This window comes from Podarcis filfolensis (assembly GCF_964270895.1).
Source record: "Podarcis filfolensis genome assembly, chromosome: 8".
Classification (NCBI taxonomy): Eukaryota; Metazoa; Chordata; class Lepidosauria; order Squamata; family Lacertidae; genus Podarcis; species Podarcis filfolensis.
Genome location: NC_139611.1, coordinates 59611155 through 59630795, shown reverse-complemented (window position 1 = coordinate 59630795; position 19641 = coordinate 59611155). Strand labels below are relative to the sequence as shown.

At 45.2% G+C, this 19641-nt stretch overlaps 1 protein-coding gene across 12 annotated transcripts in view; it reads left to right on the top strand.

Moving 5' to 3' along the window:
- Nucleotides 1–19641, top strand: part of CSMD2 (CUB and Sushi multiple domains 2) — a 486383-nt gene that overhangs the window by 453273 nt on the left and 13469 nt on the right. For all 12 annotated transcript variants that reach the window (XM_083625414.1, XM_083625410.1, XM_083625416.1 and 9 more), the window contains 8 exons: nucleotides 4210–4383; nucleotides 7012–7197; nucleotides 12271–12447; nucleotides 13388–13567; nucleotides 14959–15132; nucleotides 16281–16454; nucleotides 17386–17459; nucleotides 18872–18983. In XM_083625414.1, coding sequence (XP_083481540.1) covers nucleotides 4210–4383; nucleotides 7012–7197; nucleotides 12271–12447; nucleotides 13388–13567; nucleotides 14959–15132; nucleotides 16281–16454; nucleotides 17386–17459; nucleotides 18872–18983 — 1251 coding nt within the window. The remainder of the gene's footprint in view (nucleotides 1–4209; nucleotides 4384–7011; nucleotides 7198–12270; nucleotides 12448–13387; nucleotides 13568–14958; nucleotides 15133–16280; nucleotides 16455–17385; nucleotides 17460–18871; nucleotides 18984–19641) is intronic.

Here is a 19641-nt window from a genome sequence, read left to right as displayed (position 1 = left end):
AATACCATCAGTTGAGAGCAACCAATAAGCCATCCCACAGAAATTGTACACATTTCAATGTGAACCCGAGCCCAAAACTGTTTTACCAGATCACAGTCCCACCACAGGGGCAAAATGGTGGGTATGACCACCGTCAGAGTAACTTCAGCATGTGTCCTCTAATAAAGCTGGATCCAATTTTTAGTGGGTGAGTTTCCCCTATTTTGTTCTAGTCTTGAATCCAGATTATTTTACCTACATCTGACTTTTACATAATCACATGTAAAAAAAAACCAGCAACGACCCCAACAAATTTGATTAAGGAGCAACCAATTTGTCTGATTGTTATTAAAGAGTAGTTTTAATTATTAGTGGTTGAGTAGCAGAGTGGAAATCCTGTAAAGGGGTAGAGACCTTTGACTTTCCAGTTCTTAAATTGTGCTTCTCTACCTGATTGAGAAAAGAGCAGGTGGTATGCTATCGGAATTACCGTAGAAATAATCCATGCCAATTTAATCTGCCATTTTTCCCCAGACTTGTACTGTGCTCTCTGGAAATGGGCTTGATAAAATTATTTAGCCTTTTTGAGTGTATCTGTTGAAAAGGTAGTGCTTGAAATGAGGTATTGATAATTAATTTTCTAATCTACCCATTGCCTGTCCCATTCACCTTAAGCAGTTGTAGAATGCAATTTGCTGCTTTCTTTAGTGGTTGCCAAGTGTAGGATACCATCAATTTCCATACATAAACAAAAGGCCCATATTGTATTTTATCTGCTTGTAACTTATCAGTGGCAGGTCATGTTTCTGTCCCAGAATCTTGGCAATGAGAGTGCTAAGATTCATTTTTTTTGTCACAAATTTATCTCTGGTAAGAGAGACCCCCCCCCCAAAAACCCCCAAACTATAATAGCCCTAGATATTGCTGCATTTTTTGGTTTGGGATTCAGTGTGCTTTCTCTATGTCAGAATGATTGACAGGGACGTCAGGTAAATCTGTTGCCCACCAGGTTATCAGAAAATTCACATAGCCAGGCAGATCTGAACAGAGGAACACCACCTCATCCATCCATACCCCTGGAGTTTGGATTTCTCTACTCATCTATTAGGCTGGGGAATATTTTAGGGTTCCATTGCTCAGGCATGGTTTGAGCATAGAGTAAGGCTTACTTGGAGGAAGACCCTGTCTAAGGTCATGGGGAGAGGCATTTGTAGTGACTGGCCTCACATCTACCAGGAAGAGCAAAAAATGTACAAGTAAGGCAAAATTCCTGTTTAAAACCAGTTGGTTCCAATAGCATCAGTTAATGGCTGGCATCCACATGTTTATATAAGGCATTTCAAACGGAGTTAATATATCTAATTTTTGTGGTAAGGGAGAGATTATTGCTACATTCCAGCAATTTCTAGTTTTAAAAGACCCTGCTCAGGAAGGTGAATTATGCATTTGTGAAATCTGGCACATTGTACGTTGTTAATCCTTAGAAGTGCTGTCGCTGAAGCAGGTTTTTAGCTTAGATGTAATTCCTGGAGGATCAGTTATTAAATTATTTGCTACAGCCTGATTTCTTGCGTTGGCTGTCAGAGCATTGGTCTGGAAATCTTGGCACGGTCTCACTCACAGCTCAGTGCCAGGGTCTTAAAAGACAAAACCAAAAATGCTCATGTAGGCAAACACATTAGTTCAATCTTTTAATTGTTAATAAAAAGTACATTTTGCATATTCCATCTGGATGTTGCCAATAACATTTTTAGAACCCATCAAAAATGGGAGAGGGGATGGGGGGGGGGGGCTTCCATGGCTAACATTCCTTTCATGTTAAGAACCCTTCAACTTGAGAACAGATTCAATGATTCTTGCAGAAGTTAGGATGTTTGTCAATAGCCAGCCTAAAGGTAAAGGGACCCCTGACCATTAGGTCCAGTCGTGACCGACTCTGGGGTTGCGGCGCTCATCTCGCTCTATAGGCCGAGGAGCCGGCGTTTGTCCGCAGACAGCTTCCAGGTCATGTGGCCAGCATGACTAAGCCGCTTCTGGCGAACCAGAGCAGCGCACGGAAATGTCGTTTACCTTCCCGCCAGAGCGGTACCTATTTACCTACTTGCACTTTGATGTACTTTTGAACTGCTAGGTGGGCAGGAGCAGGGACCGAGCAACGGGAGCTCACCCCGTCACGGGGATTCGAACCGCCAACCTTCTGATCGGCAAGTCCTAGGCTCAGTGGTTTAACCCACAGCACCACCCGCGTCCACCACCCTCTAATTGCTGGGATAATATGTTGATGCTGCATGGCTTTTTAAAAGCGGTTTTAGACTAGGCAGCACTTGGGACCTGCTTCTGTTAATTTCTTCAAGAACAGCAATCTAACTGGACAAGTGCAAATGAGTTCACACAATCAAACAGAATAAGCAATCATGTATGAACATAGGGAGCTGACTTATACTGGGTCAGAATTGGTTCATCTAGCTCAGTATTGTCAGCACAGAAAAGCAGCAGCTCTCCAGGGACTCTGGCTTTCTCAACCTTACCTAGAGATACTGGGGATTGAACCTGGGACCTTCTGCCTGCAGAGCACGTAAGTTGTCACGCCGTGTTGGTGATTGGAAAGTTTGGGACCAGACCAAAAGGAAGCAGGCTTGCACCTAGCCCAGGACTGATGAGAGATAGACCCAAATCTCTTCCTTGTTGAGACATTAAAGCAGGCCTTAGGCTTCAGCTCCCTGATGATGCCCCCATTTCCATATTGCTTTCCCTAAACCAGAATGAGATGCTAGTGTTGACTGCACCATTTCAAATTATAGGACAAGGGAAGGGTGCCAAGTACCATCCTGTACAAGTAGCTTGCCAGCTGCTGAATCCCTGTGGTTACTTTTCATATTCAAACTATTTTAAATTGTTTTATCAAACATATAATACATGAGACCAAGGGACAGACAATAGAAGGAAATTCTAATTAGAAAAGTTCATGAATCTGCTTAACAGAGAAAGTTTAATTAATAATTATCTCAACAATAAACTAAGTAGTTGTAATCTAACACTTAAAAATACAATTTAAAATTGTTAGGATTAAAATGTTACATTTCTTTAAAAGGAGTTATTTTAATCTTTTGTTCATACATACAGAAATTCAATGTATGAACTCTAAGGGAATCATAAACTGGAGATTAAAATAAAGCTGCAACCCTAAGCACCCTTCCTTGTAGTTTAACTCCGTCAAAATCAATAGGATTTTCTTCAGAGAAAGTATGTTTAGGATGGGAGTGTTAATGTGAAATGTACCATTATTTCTCTCTTAGAAATAAAAATCTATTTCCACCCAGTGCATTTTGCCTTCCTTTGCCCAATAGCTTCTGGTGCTTGTACTGGTGTTGCCAGTGGCATAGACTAGGCTGAAGGGTAGTCATGGCATTAACACTTGGCAACCTGGAATAGCTGCCAGGGACCAACTGCCCCAGCAGGACCCACCAGAGTTCACATCTGATGTGGACCCTCCATGCTCTGCAGCTAGGGCTATGAGCTACCATTTTAATTTCCCAGAATGCTGCAGCATTCCCCCTCAAACTTAGAGCCAGCTGTGTCTGAGAGCTAAGACAGGACAAGCTGAAACTCCTCCAAGACATAGCCTTCTTGGTGTGCTAGTTTTGCATATGTAGGGAATAAGTATCCATACATAACTACACACACAAACACACACCTGCAGTCTAAAATGGCACAGACCACCAGCAGATATATCACCTTCAGTTTATGCTCATGGCTTTAAGGACTAATAACACCATCACATCTTTTTCTTACTTTGTATATTGAACTATGGTCAAATCAGTTTTAATTCCCATCTTCAGGATGTTGGCATGGCCTTCTAGGTGGCCTGCATGGACTTCTGAGTTTCTGTTTCCACTGGATTGAACTAGATGATCCTTTGGGTCCTTTCCAACGCTACAATTCTATGAGTCTATGTTATCAGTCCATTTTAGGAAGATGTGTTGGGCGATGTTGAGGGAGGCATGAGCTGGATTTCCCATTGAAACACAAATTGAAACCCACCGGAAATGTCAGCTCAGGTTGGGCTTATCTTATGAGAAATGGTTCTATCAATTGACTACTTTTGGGTTAGGACCAAAACTGCCAACACTATTGGCGAGGTGGCTTTCCAGTTTGTGCCCTTTGAATGTGCTGGAAGGCTAATGCTATGTCTGCTCAAAACCTTCTTGTCCCCCTCCCACCTTGTTTCAGTGGTCTCCTGTGGCCATCCTGGATCCCCGCCCCATGCCCAGATCTTGGGTGACGTCTACACAGTTGGCTCTGTGGTGCGTTACAGTTGCCTGGAAAGGAGAAGCTTGATTGGCAATTCCACCCGTATGTGTCAGCTTGATGGGCGCTGGAGTGGGTCTCTCCCTCACTGCTCAGGTGGGAAGACTTGGCCGCATGGCACAGTTGATGCTAATGATGGTTTTATTTATTGCCTCCTTAATTCGCAAGGTCACCAACTGCAGTTGTTTATTTCCTTCCTGCTTTTTTATCCAAGTTGGCCTTTAGAAAAAAAAATAATTAGGACGGTTGTAGACAAATAGATGGATGACTTTGAAATTGGATGTTGACAGAAGAAAAAAATCATCCATCTGCCATCTGGAAAAAAAATGAGGTGGTTGCACAGAGGTGTTGTGTGAGGCAGTTCAAAGTAGAAAGAGCAGCAAGGGGAAATGGGCAGGGCAACAGACCGTTGGAAAGTGGGCTGAGCCATTTGCTAAATGTGAGAGCAAAATAATTGCCCTTTGGCTCAGACCTGTGCTTCACCTAGCCCTGCATTCTATTTCCCACAGTGGCCTGCCAGCTCATAGAAACAACGTGTTGCCTTTGGCCTGTAGCAGCTGGTACTCAGAGGTCCATCAAAACAAGGAGGGGAGCCATCAGTTCAGATGGGCCTTCTGGGGCTTGGTTTCCGGTGCCTCTGGGAAGCTTGTAAGCAGTGTACAAAGAACATGGCATTGCTACCCCAGCATCTGGTAAACATGTTGTAGGATGTCCTACATGTTGTAGGATGCAGTGAAGACAATTGTGATGAAAGGGGAGATGTTCATTCCAATACAGCTTTCCTCCAACCTGGTGCCCTGCAGATGTTTTGGACCACAATTTGTGTCAGCCCCAGTCAGCACAGAGAAATGGGGAGGAGAGTAAATGAAGTCATGTGATAGAATATATTGTTAGTGCAATTACACATACATACAGATTAGTTACAACAGGGACTAGGGGGGATTATTCAGATGCTTCCCAGAAAATGAGAGTTTCCAGGAGGGACTTGTATGGGTCATGGGTTGGGAGCTTGTATTCCTCCCATCAGTCCCAGCCTTAGGCAGCAACATGCGGAGGGGCACAGGTTTGCCAAGTCTGATTTAGATGCAACTTGTGTAAAAAGAGAAAAAGAAATGAAAAGCCTCCCTGCTTGTGGCTCACTGTGATCTTTATGTGTGTGGCAACGGCAAGTGAAAGGCCTAGCCTCACAGCACAGCTTGGGGAGTTGTGGGCCTTCAGATCACTTTCTGATTCTGTGAGCTCCCACACCAGAGGATGCTGTTATTCCTTGTTTGCAAACAAGTAATTTTACAAAAGATTTTAAAAGTTCCCATTAGGTGCTTACATGAGACACGGATAGTGCAAAGCTGCTAGGGAGGTGCTTGTATCCCAGTCACAGAGCTGTGCCTTCAGAAGATCCCTGTTCAGGACTTGAAAGGGATGGTGGCTTTCACTTGAGAAGCACAGTGTTCATGGTTTGCTGACTTTTGTGTTTGTAAAGTTAGTTGGTGGAAAGAGCCAATAACAGATGGTTGCCATGCCACAAAAGGAACAGGCACATCTCCATCTCTCAAGGCAATCCCGCAAGGTGGCCTCCTTGGCCTCCTTGCATATCTCTGTACTCTGCGAGCAAATGACTCGCTGGCTCAGTGGTATGTCTTTTTTCTTCACTGGATTCCCAATAAAGACAGCAGCTCTGAGTCAGTGAGGACAACAGGTGGCTTTGAAGCATCTTGTCATTTTCAGTTTGAGGAGACCAGAGCTGGCAAACCGAATGAAAAAATACCCAAACAGCAACAGCTGTTGCTGTGTACATCTGGCTGAGATTGTACTCATAGCTACCCAAGGGTGTTCTTACACCTGATGATTCAGCCATTGGTGTGTCATTTCCATCCTTGTGTATGTACCATGTGAGCATATAAGACTATCAGAGAATTCTATCAGAAACAGAAGTGGAAGTTTCCACTATTTGTGTTTTTGTTGCTGGTCTGGAACAGAAATCAGTATTCACTCACAACCCTTTTTTAAAAGCCCACAATTGATATGTAATTAATGGCTTTTTTGCATTGTCTTATGTTTTATTTACATTGAAATGAATGTACTGATGTTAAATTATCATATAAATTAATAGCTTCAATAAATCATAACATAAATTACATTAAATAGCAGGCAACAGTATGAATTACATAGTATGTGGCAGAAACCACACTCTGGCAGAATGGAAACAATGTGGAATGGGATGAAGACAGGCTGAAATGGAAATCACCTTCTTACAACTCTACAAACTCAGAAGCAAATTTGCAAAATGCAGTTTTGGGCACAGAATTCAGCTCTCTCAGAATACCGGCTTCCACATTTGTTTGATATTATTATTGATATTATTACTGTTCAGATTTCTAGCCCTCGCAGCTACAAAAGCAGGCTTTAAAGTTTGTGGGCAATGCCTGCTGAAGTTAAGAGAGGTGACCCATTGATAGCCCATGTTCTACCTCTAAATACCAGTTTCTGAGAATAGCAAGTGGGACAAATGCTATAGCATCCCGCTCCAGCTTTCAGACTGCTCATGAGCATCTGGTTGTTCATTATACTAACAAGATGCTGGACTGGGTGAGCCATGGCCTGATCCAAGAGGTCTCTGGTAGCTTTCTCCTAGGACTTTCTGCTTTCTAGCATCAGCTAGAAGTGGAAAGAGAAATGAAAACAGGGACTACCTGAATGACAGTACTTCTGCTTTCCTCTTGCCAGGAAGCCTCGAGGGACTATGTGGCGACCCAGGAATACCTTCTCATGGCATCCGGCATGGCGGCAACGAGTTAAGTGTGGAGAGTACCGTCTGGTTCAGCTGCGAGCCAGGCTACACCCTCCGGGGTTCACTGCAGAGAATCTGCCAAGCCAACGGTTCTTGGAGTGGGACTCAGCCAGAATGCGAAGGTCAGTGCAGCGAATGAGCCACATGGAGCACTACAAGCACAGAGGATTTGGGGGCGAGCTGCTGGTGGAGCAAATTATTTGGACAGACTACATACCCTTGTTCACCTCCAGGACATTTTTATATTAAAAGCAGTTTATAAATTATTAGTATTATTATTAAAAATGTTGAGGGAAGCAACTCCATTAGAGGCTTCTGTGTCTCTTCATACCCTCCAAGGGCACAGCAGCAGTCTAGGGCAGTGGAGCCTCTTTTCTGTCAAAGGCCTCATGGCCCTTGGGGTAAATGTTTCTGCCATTCCCTTTCTTTTCTGCCTTCTCTCTCCCCACCCTTCTATTTTGCCCCCTTCTCTTTACCCTTCCCTCCACCCCAGCCCACCACCCCAATGTCGGTTAGGTTTTAGATTAGGTGAAAATCCTCAGAAACCTAATTGCTGTGTGGGGCGGGACAATTTGGCAATTGTGGCATCAATTAGAAAAATAGGCCCATTCCCACAAATGCAACTATTCTGTTTAAGCCTGGTTGCTGCAGTAGGGAAAGGATTAGGGGCAGCACAGCTCCACTCCTCCAACTGTCCCCCCCCCCAATGTGGCCTCCAGAAAGGTCACAAAAGGCCATAAGGCCACAGCCCACCGAAGAGGATGCTGGACTAAATGGGCCACTGGCCTGATTCCTCAAGCTCTTCCTATGTCCTTAAAAATGCTGCATTGATTGATTTATAACACATACACAAAATGAGTCATTTCTAGAAATCTATGAAATCTTTCCTTGGTTTGGGCAGGCAGGGGGAAATTCAGTCAAAAGAAGGCTTTTGCATTTCCCCACTGCCATCTCACACCAGACTAATTTACATTAAACGTCCTGTTAGAAGCCTCCTAAACACTTATATGCAGATACTTATTTTTTTAAAAAAAATCATTTTGTGTCGACTGTTGTTACATATAGAAAAGAAGAAGTAAAATCAGGTAATCCGGTGTGATAAACCACAGGCAACCTTTTCAGGCAGATGCTGTTATAGAAATACTTAAAAATCAATCAGCAGAAGCCACAAAAGCCAGAGAGAGGCAGGGAAACGACACGCAAGAAGACCCAAGTGAGCTCATGCGTCTCCCTGGCTGATCAGAAAGCCGAGCACTTTGCAAATGAGTTGGAAATTTATTCTGAATTGATGTAGCCAATGACGCTGTGTCCCATTTATTAATATACTGGGGTCTGAAGGGTTTGATTCCTCCCCGTGCTATCAAAAATGTTCTTTAAAAAAAAATTGCTTGAGCTAGGGAGGAGTTATGTACATTAATCCCAGGATAAATAACTTGTCAAGTTCAAAAGCAAGCAGGAATACAGATCCCAGGCAAGACTTTTTAATCACAGCTTTATGAATAATAGGAATATTATGCCCCTAATGCGGATCCTTTAATGTTAGGCGCTTACCGATCAGGGGACAGAAAGTAATTCATAGTGATGTGTAGTTCACGGGCTCTTCTGATTTGTATTCAGGACAAAGAGAGCGGAAGGAGAAGGTATTCGAAGGGCTGACGTCCAAACATGAATCACAGAAGGATGCTGTTAGCAGGGAACCCCAAAGAAAACCTCCTAGACCAGCTCTCTGCCTTTACTTTCCTGGACCTGACCTGCTTTAAGCAACTCAGAGCTCTACAATGGCCATGACCTCCCTCTCTTCAGCGCCTCTTTCTTTATGGGCTGGAAACGGGGGTTGGGAAAAGGGAGATAAGGCAGAGAGGTTGGCATGGTACAAATGCACTGGCCGGAGTGGCAGATGGGTTTCCCCTGGTGCTTCCGTCCCACGCTAGCCTCCCCAATGTCTCACTCTTCCCTCTCTTCCTCCCAGTAATCCACAGTGGCTCACCTGCCAGGAGCCTAGTTTCTGCGTCAAGTACTGGCTGCCCTCAGATCCAGTGGAGGGCTATGGCCTGTCCGCAGCGTTGAAGTCAGATTCAACTGTTAGTAAGAAAAAAAGAGACCCAACATTTTAGCATGAATTACAGTGGTACCTCGGGTTACAGACACTTCAGGTTACAGATTCTGCTAACCCAGAAATAGTACCTCGGGTTAAGAACTTTGCTTCAGGATGAGAACAGAAATCGTGCAGTGGCACAGTAGCAGCAGGAGGCCCCATTAGCTAAAGTGGTACCTCAGGTTAAGAACAGTTTCAGTTTAAGAACGGACCTCCAGAATGAATTAAGTTCTTAACCTGAGGTACATGCTGTCCTCATTTTGCATGGGAGTTACATTCGAGAGCCATGTGCACATTAGCAGAGCACACCTAAGCCTGCTCCGCCCTGTTCTGCCCCCCCCCCCCGTTCAACCCCTTTTTCATGACATCTTTATGACATTTTGGGGGTACTTCTGGGTTTGGTGCTGTGTGTGTGTGATCACACATCATTTGGACTCGCCTAAATTGCCCGTTGCCCATACTCCTAACTCACACAGTTTTGTATGCTATTCAGCCTAATAGACACATTTTGGCAAAGCAATTTTGTGTAGCAAAATACATTAGTGCGTGTTATTTTCATTAATACAGTGTATTTCAATGCACATTTCACCCTGTTTATAAACGGTTGTATACACATTACTTGGCTTGGGAACAACATTGCAAAATTCAGAGTAGTGTGAATTTGAAGGATGGTCATGTTCTGGTTTGCGTTGTGCTTCATGGAACTCGGGTTAGGTAGGTTCGCCTTCATCTGCAGACCAAACTGGGTTTCTTGTCCATCCATGCTTCTGCATAGACATGGTTAGGATTCCATTGTAAACCCCCAGACTTGTGGCAGTCTGGCATCAACCCCTATGACCTTTAAAGCCCTGAACGGCCTCAGCCCAGTATACCTGAAGGAGCATCTCCACCCCCATCGTTCTGTCTGGACACTGAGGTCCAGTGCTGAGGGCCTTCTGACGGTTCCCTCACTGCAAGAAGCGAGGCTACAGGGAACCAGGCAGAGGGCCTTCTTGGTAGTGGCGCCCGCCCTGTGGAATGCCCTCCCAACGGATGTCAAAGAAATAAACAACTATTGGACTTTTAGAAGACATCTGAAGGCATCCTTTTTTAGGGAAGTTTTTAATATTTGATGAATCATTGTATTTTAATATTCTTTTGGGAGCTGCCCAGAGTGGGCGGTGTATAAAGCAGTTGGTGGGGAGATGCAGCTTCCCCAAAACCAACATCTCCTGCTGCCCCACACCCTCTGCCTCCAAGTCATAGTGAAATGGCAGGGATGGAGAAGGGGCCGTAGCTCAGTGGTATGCAGAAGGTCCCAGGTTCAATCCTGAATGGCATCTCCAGGTAGAGCTGGGAGAGCTACTGCCAGACTTGGTAGACCACGTTGAGCAAGATGCACCAATAGCCTCACTGAGCATAAGGGAGCTTCCTACATAGGAATAGGCTTCCTTCTGGTCTAGTTCATATGCAGTGAAAAGAACAGCACTTACTCTCTTGTGGGATTATTAATTTGAAGTCTTTTTTCTATAATTATAAAAATTCACAGGGAAAAAGGATTTCTTTTTTTAAGGGAGGGGGGAATCCCAATCAGTATTTCAAAGGCCACAAATGGCTTGAAATGAAGCGAGTTAATTAATCGCTCTGCGTTAGAAGTCTGCTGTATTATCTTCTCTGCTTTATGCGACAGAGGCTGCCTTGTATCCCAGACCCATTTTCAGTGCACAAGTGTCAGGCTTCATTTAACTTTAATTTCCAGCAGTTTTTAAACATGGGCATTTTTCTTTTTAAAACAAAAAACGAGTCAGCCAGCCAAAGCTGTCCCCTGTCCTTCTCCCAGTTTCTTTCATCTGAGCATGGGACCAACTGGGCCAGTGGTGTGGGGACAAATGGACATCACGGGATCTCACAAAAATAGTTTTCAATCGCTGCTGCTGCTGTTTTCATCGTTGATTTGCACATTCATACCCCCGACTGGATTTCCAAAGCAGACTTTTGTTCAAAATCAAGCCCCTTGAATGCCACAAAAGGCTGAACACATTTTGAAATCAATGCCGCTGTGTTCTCTTTCAATTGGCAAATGTCCCCCTGCTCCGTATTCCGATATGACCGTCAAAGGTACATTTACATTGCCCGAGTGTGTTGCTGTTGTTGTTGCCATCCCTCTCCCCCATGCCGGCACGTCTTGCTTTGCATTTCAAGCAAAATGTAAGTTACTGTTTAATTTTAAAAGCGTGTGAAATAGCCAGCTCCAAGCAAGGACTTTAAAGGGCGCTGAAGGCTTTCAACAGCATTTTGTTCCAAAGTAGGCTTTCAGCAAATGCATTGTAGTGTCTTGTTAGGGAGCAATTGCAGGCTGTTGTTTCAGCAGCAAGGAAAACATAAAGGGGAGCGTGTGGGATCAAAAATCCTGAATAAGGATCAGGTAAAAGGCCAGATTTCATGTTCCTAAGCCTTCTAGGTTGATAATCTTTAATACATATGTTTAACTGAGGAGATGAAGGTCATATTTTCCACAACTCCTGTGCAGAAGTTCAAATTCTTTAAAAGTCATCTGATCTGGAGGAAGCAGCATTTGGAACCTTCAACAGGAGTTCTAAAGCCAAACTTCTCAGTACCAAAATGTGGCTGGACTGGCTGTGTCACCTTCTTGCTCTATTGAAAAGGATATTGGCATGTTGAGGAAACTTAACTGGGCAGTTACTATATATAAAGGAGAGAGGGAACCTGATTCCTTTGGGAAATAAAGGAGACTCTTGTTGTACACAGCTGTTCATTTATTTGTGTTTTCCTATACATTTTTACAGCTGTTTGGTCCTACACATCTTGTGCGCAGATGCAGGACTCATCCAGACTTCATTTTGCACCATGCTTTCCAGGCACAGGTCCAAGTGGTTTATTTTCCTGTTTTTGGACCTCAACTGCCATCGTCAATGGCTAGCAGGACCAGTGGTCAGGGATGAAGGGATTATGGGAATTGCAATGCAAAAACAACTGGAGACCCAAGTTTGGGGAACCTTGTCCTAAGTCAACTACATACGCCAATCCAAATGCTTCTGGACTGTAGCTTTCATAAGTAACCTTTGACACTTCTTGTTTGACCTTTATTTGCTCATTGCAGTTATATCTTGTGGAAACCCTGGGACTCCCAGCAATGCAATAGTCACATTTAATGATGGCCTGGTGTTTTCAAGCTCCATCATTTACAAGTGTCGGGATGGCTACTACTCCACAGGGGTGCTCAGCAGGCATTGTACGGTCAATGGGACCTGGACTGGAAGTACCCCAGAGTGTACAGGTGAGTAGCTCAAGAGCAATCCAGTAAGGCATTATATATACAGTACACTGACCAAAATTCCATGCACTTTGTCTAGCCTTCCCTCTTTTTCAACACCAGTTAGCCAGATGTCATTGGAAGAGTCCAGATGAGGCTCTTAATCTTAATGATGAACAATTGAATAGCTGCTCTGCAGTTTATTTGCACCCACCACTCCCATTTGGTCCCTTCTTTTTCTATATCAGCCCTCTCCAACCTAGTGCCTTTCAGATGCTTTGGAATGCCATCAGCCCCAGGCGGCATGTACTCAAATAGGGGGTGGGGGTGGAGTTTGAATCATAAGAGGGGGTGAAACTCTCCCCCCTCTCTCTTGTTTTTTTTTTGGGGGGGATCACTGCACCTCCTTTGAAGATCTAGTTGGCTGGCGACTGCAGCCTTCACACATACAGAGATACAAAGTGCCCCCGTTTTAAAGGACTTTGGGGGCAGCTGCCACTAAAATATGGCCACTTTTTCCTGGCAACCACAATTTCCTCCTAGAATACTCCCTGCAATTAGACTTTTTTTTAGTGGGGGGGGCCAGGGGGGATGGCAGACACCAGCTAATCAGAACCATAAGAGAGCTTCAGTGATTTTCATGTGCTAAAAATCACATAGGCACCCAAAAATCAGTGAAATGCTTCCTTTCATTTTTGCAGTCTGTGAATAGGGCCACAAATTATTTAGGTGTGTGTGGCATTTTAGCTTAGCCTTACCCAGCACATCATTTAGGAATTAGGCAAATGACCATTCTCTGCTTTCACCCACCCAAATCTGCAATCTGGAGAAAATACAGATTTATATTTAGAATTGAAGTGAAGATTTGCTCATTATCTCTCATTATTCAGAAGCCAGCTTTGCAACTTTGCTTTGGAGACATTCTGAGAATGTAACCACTTTATGTGTTTTTCTTCCCACCCAGTTATTAACTGTGGGGATCCTGGAGTGCCAGCCAATGGCATTCGGTTGGGCAATGACTTCACCTACAATAAGACTGTCACGTTTCTGTGCATGCCTGGCTACATGATGGAGACAGACAGAGCCTCTGCTTTGACCTGCACCAAGGACCGGACGTGGAATGGAACAAAACCTGTCTGCAAAGGTAAGGCCTATTTGTTCAGCATCTTCAGGATTTGTTTTTAAGACACATTGCCTAGGAATATGCCTAGGAATGTAATCTGAGATTTTCCAAAGAAATTTAGATTGCAGCCCTTGATACAGACAACCATTTACCATGGTTGCGCACACAGTAAATAGGACAAGGAGAATATTACTATTCCTTCCATGAGTTTCTGACTGGGTGTGCATGTGTGTTGAAGTCCACTTTACCATACAACAGGTGTTCCAGATGGCCATCTTACAGTATGGCTGGTTGCATGTATGCTGTGGTCATCTTGTCCCCTTGTTAATGGGGGCCATCTGTATCCATGCAGTGTTTGACAATCCCCTTTCCCAAGTGGAAAGGGCAGGCTGGCATTTGTGAAGTCAATTTCCTTTGGAGGAGAGAGACCTGGTGGGTTTTTGCTCTTCTCTTTTAAACCAATGAATGTCTATCTATGAGGGCCGCCAAATGAAGCAGTGCTGGTTTTGATGGTTAAAGCTCAAAACAGTTTGGGGCCTGTCAGGGAACTGCCATCGGAACTAGAGGAGGAGGTGAGGCTCCACAGCGATGCTGGAGAGGGGCCAAGCAGGGAGAGAGGCAGGTCTCCTGTTGGGGAAGAAAATCAGCGCAACACCAGGGATAGAGGGGGGGCCAATGGGGGAAGCAGAGAGCAGGCTCCGGGACTCTTCACTGGACACCAGCGGGGAGAGCACAGGTCCTCCGCTACCCACACCCTCCCTGCGCAGAAGACTTCCGCGCAGGGAGAGTAGGAGGAGACTGGGCGTCAAACAACTTTTATGTTGGAAAAGGTTTAAGAAACGCCCACTGACGGATTCTGCCAGCGACTGAACAGCCACGGAGTGGATGGCTGTCCAGCGAGAAATGGTTTAACCAGCCAACCTAGCCCAGAGCGGCGGCAACTTACGCACAAGCAACCCCTAAAGCCATTACAGGGCCTTTGGGGCCATGTTATCTGAAAGATCACCTCCACTAGTATGATCCTGCCCCAGGCACTAAGTTCAACCTCACTGGGCCTGCTTGCCTCCCTTACCTTTTTCCTCATGGACAAATTTCTGGGGACTGTGTGCCAATGATGGCTGAGGCCAAAGGTAAAAGTAAACTGAGCAGTGAAAGTGATTGTTGTACAATAGACTGCATCCCAGTCATGCATTTTCTATTTAGGCAAGCAAGAAACATTACTGCAGCCCTTTACTGCAGTATTTAGAGAAGGCATGGAGCAGGAACAGTGAAGGATGTTGCCAGGCCGGGGGGGGGGGGGAGCCATGGTTTGGGGAGAGAGTCCCAAGGGCCTGACATAAGCCTGGATATGATTCTGCTCATCCCTGATGGTTATATGGGACTGAATCTGCCCTCTTGTTCTCTCTGCCCAGCTATCATCTGCAAACCTCCTCAGGTTGTCCCCAATGGAAAAGTTGTGGGGTCAGATTTCAGCTGGGGATCAAGTGTGAGCTACAGCTGCCTGGAAGGATATCAGCTATCCCTGCCCGCTATTCTGACTTGCGAAGGGAATGGATCATGGAGCGGAGAACTCCCGCAGTGTTTTCGTAAGGATGCAATCTCAACTGTGCTGTAGGGGAAAATTGGAAGTGGAATGGGCAGGACATATTTCACTCCAGACATTACCTGCTTTGGGCTAAGGCCAGGACCCAGAGGCCTGTGGAAGGACCACTGAAGTAACTGGAGCCCAGACTTCATGCCATTTCCCAAATGTCTCTGTCTATCACAGGCAAAGTGGGTAAGGTTACTTGCTTTCCCAAAAGGGAATCAAGGCAGAAGAGAAATGGCAGGATGCAGGCTCTTGCAGCAGAGCAGGGGGACCTGTAAGCACTCCCTCGGTTCAAGTGGCCCAGCCTCAGCCCATCCCACTCTACTCTACTTGTGAGTCCTACTTAACACACAAACCGCTGATCCAAAGGTGTCATCAAATCCACAATTTACAACCCATCCTCTTCGTTCTTGCACCAGAGGGAAATGCTAGGTGGCATTTGCTGACCCCTTTTCAAACCTGCCTTTCATTTAGACAGAAAATGAGAAGCTAAGCTCTGTTTGCAGACTTGGCCCTTGATGTTGAGGAAGTGTTTGAAGGCTTGCTAGATGCTAAATCCTTCTCCAAGCGCAAACTGTGTGTGATTGAACAAGCTTTGATTGTTTCTGTGCAGAGAGTTTCATCGGCCCACACCGCCGCTGCATTGGGTTCTCTTAAAATAACTTGCCACGGTAAAGCTTGGCATTAAGGTGGCTTCTTCCCACCGACCTCCCTGGACAATGGCCATCAAAAGATTGAGGGTGGGGGGAGCTCATGTTCTGCACACCACCCCCTCGCCTGTTGTAGAACAAAACAAGATGTCTTGTTTAATGCGGTGCCACATGGTGACTTTCCACTGTACAATTGAAGATACATTTTAAATGTAAACCAAAGCAGGGGTGAAAAATGAAGCTTACCTTTCATTCTCCCTCAACCCTTCTGCTAGGAGATGGTAGGTAGAAGGAAATTAATTAAACAGTAATTGGTGACAAGGCAGAAGTGTACTGAATGATGCTCGCCTACCCCTCATGCCGGAAGCTGATTTTTCTTTAAAATTGCAGCTCTGTGTGGGATGTGTCTATAATCGGAGGATTCGTTTGAGTTGGGAAGTGTTTACCTTACTGAACTGGTGGCCTTTGTTAAGGTAGCCTAACTGCTCTTTTACAGCCGTTTTCTGTGGTGACCCGGGAATCCCAGCTGAAGGGAGGCGTGAAGACCGGGGCTTCACGTATCGCTCCTCTGTCTCATATTCCTGTTTGCCTCCACTGGTGCTAGTGGGATCAGCAAGAAGGTTCTGTCAATCTGATGGATCGTGGAGTGGAACACAGCCAAGCTGCATAGGTAAGAGGGCATTTTGGTGGGGCATTTCACCAATGAAAGCTATGAGCCAGTGAGTGCTGAAAGTCTATTATGGACAACAAAATGTCTAGAAGGGGTATGTGTGTGTGTGGATGGGTGTGTGTATAGAGAGAGAGAGAAGGGGAGGGAGAGTGATTGGTATGGTTGCTAGACCAGGGTATGAGACACTTGACTCCTTGTGTGCCTCCCTACTGCAGTTGATGGGATCTTCAGTCCTCTCCCTTTCTCAGCCAACACCTGAGATAAGATCTCTGTCTCAGGCTACTACTTTAAATATCCAGACACACAAGATTGGGGGAGGGCTCATGGAGCCTTGTAGTGCAAAACTGTCAGCCCAGAAGTTCCCAGTGCAACATTCATCAGAACCATAGGGAAGACTGGCAAACCAAATTCAGTTTGGTTTAGATTTAATGGGAATCTACCTATTTTGCACTTCCCATAACCATCATTGAACAAAATCAAAGCTATCCTTCATGACTCATACTTCTCTGAATTTAATGATACAGATCTAAATAAACATTGTGTGCAAAATTGTGTGTATTAGGGGGGAAATGTGCACTTTATTATTAGTGAAAATAGCATAAAATTGCATTCTGTTAGGGGAAATTGCTTGCAAAAATGCATACATTAGGCAACATTGTGTATAGTAGGAGAAAGTCACACCAAAATGCTGGTGGATTTTCATGAGGGCTTCTTTAAATAAATCACAGACTGATGTGGAGAGCTGAACTTACAACTAGAAGGATGAGAAGCTGAAAGAAACTGAAATTGACAGATTCACCCATCCCTTTGCCACAGCTCACTTGTTGGAATTAAGCAAGATAAATGGAGATAAATAATGCTAGATTAATAGTGCCATTAACTCTTCCTTGCTCTTCAATCTTTTACTACATTTCTGTCTGCTTCTAATCAGACTCAACACACACAACATGTATAGATCCTGGTGTGCCCCTTTATGGAATGCAAAACAACTCCCAAGGTTATCAGGTAATTATTATTGCCTCTTTATTGATCTAATTTTATTCCCTCCTCTCTCTAAATGAACTCCTTTATCTGCCTGATACATAGTATCTCTCGATCCTTCCATCCATCTAATCTAGTCTCCCTTCCTCCCTTCCACGTAACATTTCCCAGACACAGAACGATTCCTTTGATTGAACTGAAGTGCAAATGTGTTGCATAAGAAGGCCCTACTGAATCCAAACGAAAGGCTTACCTCATGCAGCATCCTGCTGCCCACAGTGGTCATTCAAATGTCTCTGAGAAGCACATGAGGAGCAATAATTGTTCCCAGCAACTGGTGATTCACAGAGATGTTGACTCTTTGTGACTAGTGGCCGTCACTACCTTTATCATTCAGGGATTTGTCTCATCCTTCTTTTGAAACTGTTAGCTGTCAGTATATCCTGTGGCAGCAGATTCCATAGGCTAGCCGGGTACTGTGTGCAGAAGTACTCCCTACTGGTCATGGTGGTCACCTGCGATCTCCAGGATCAGAGGCAGCATACCAGTTGCTGAAGAACAACAGTGGGAGGCGGGGCAATTGTGGTCCTGTTCTGCTTTGTGGATTTTCCAGAGGCAGCTGGTTGTCCATTGTGGGGAAACGGGGTGCTGCGTACTAGATAGGCCTTTAGTCTGATGTTGCAGGGCTCCTTGGGTCACCTCAACTGAGGTAGGGGCTAAACCAACCCCTGCATCTAATGACTCCTATTCGCTCAGAATCAAATCCCCTCCTCTCCTCCTCCCTTGACAGTGGGATGCAGGCACTGGTTCTCACAACTTCCTATTTCTGTTGCCCTTCCCTTCATGTGCTGAGCACCATCCTGGTGTATATACCTGTTTATTGATTATTACATCTTTATCCAAGGAACTTAGAGCAGCAAGCATTAGACACACAATCCAAGGCTGAGATAGAATGAGTGGCTCAAGGTCACCCAGTGAACGTCATGGCTGACTGGGGGATTGAATCCACATCTCTGCAGTCCAACATTCTGGCTACCGCTATGCATGGCCCTTCGTAAACTGGGCTGGCACAAGATATTGTGCTGCTACCACTGCCCATGCCCCACTCCTCCTCTTCGTTTTAGCCCACTTTCCCCCTGCTTAGGTTATTTCTTTTACCCTACCTTTAACAGTAGAGTCCCTGCTGCACTCTAAAAAGCACCAATTATTATTATTAGTTATTTGGAATACATATATCCTTCTCAATAGCCCAGAAAGGCTCCCAAAGCATCATTCTGGGAAGGGTGGCTGCGAGAGTGCCTGAGCTGCCTAAAGATGCTGCCTGAAGTTTATTGGGCCACATCTCATAGCTTGGAATTGCAGGCAGGTTCCAAGGCTGTAAAGCTGTAAACCCCTTTTCTTTCCACCGCTCAGTCTCTGTTTCTCCATACCAACAGATCGGGAGCATCGTCTATTTCAAGTGCCACAAAGGATACCTGTTGCAGGGCTCCACCACACGGGCTTGTCTCCCAAACCTGACATGGAGTGGAATGCAGCCTGATTGCATCCGTGAGTCTTGCAGCCTGATGTGAAGCAGAATGTCTTGGCTGGCTTTTGGGGTGCAGTCTGCACTAAAATCCTGGGGTTTGGGGTGTGCGGTGAAGCAAGTCTCCTAAACTGCCTTCAGATTTTATAATGGCCCCATGGAAAGTGTACGGGTTGGTTGGTCTGGAAGCAATGGCTTCCATCCAGGCAGGGAGTCCAGCTGGGAAGCAGATGGGCCAGAAAATGGTGAAGCAGGGATTGGCATTCTGAAAGCCGTTCATAGGAAACTGCCTTGCTTAGATTCAAGAGTACGCTGTCTACACTGGCTGGCAACTGCTCTCCATAAATCCGGGCAGATGTCTTTCACAGCCCTACTGCTGGAGAAGCTGGGGGGTCAAACTTTGGAGCCTTTATATGCAAAGCATGTGCTCTGCCACTGAGTTCTGCAGCCCGTCTCCTTATCTTCCTCTCATGGTTAGTGAGCCTAGTGCTCAGAGTAGCAGCACAATAGCAAGGGGAGCTTATGACACTTTTGCCCTTGTGACATCTTCCACTTCCACTCTGGCAAGCAGCTAAGATTTGATACAGCAATAAGGTCTGGGGAATAAACAAACTTCCCACTGGCCATTCTTAGTTTAAGTGCTCATCCACACTTACCTTTTGCCGCACACTTTCTAGGGAC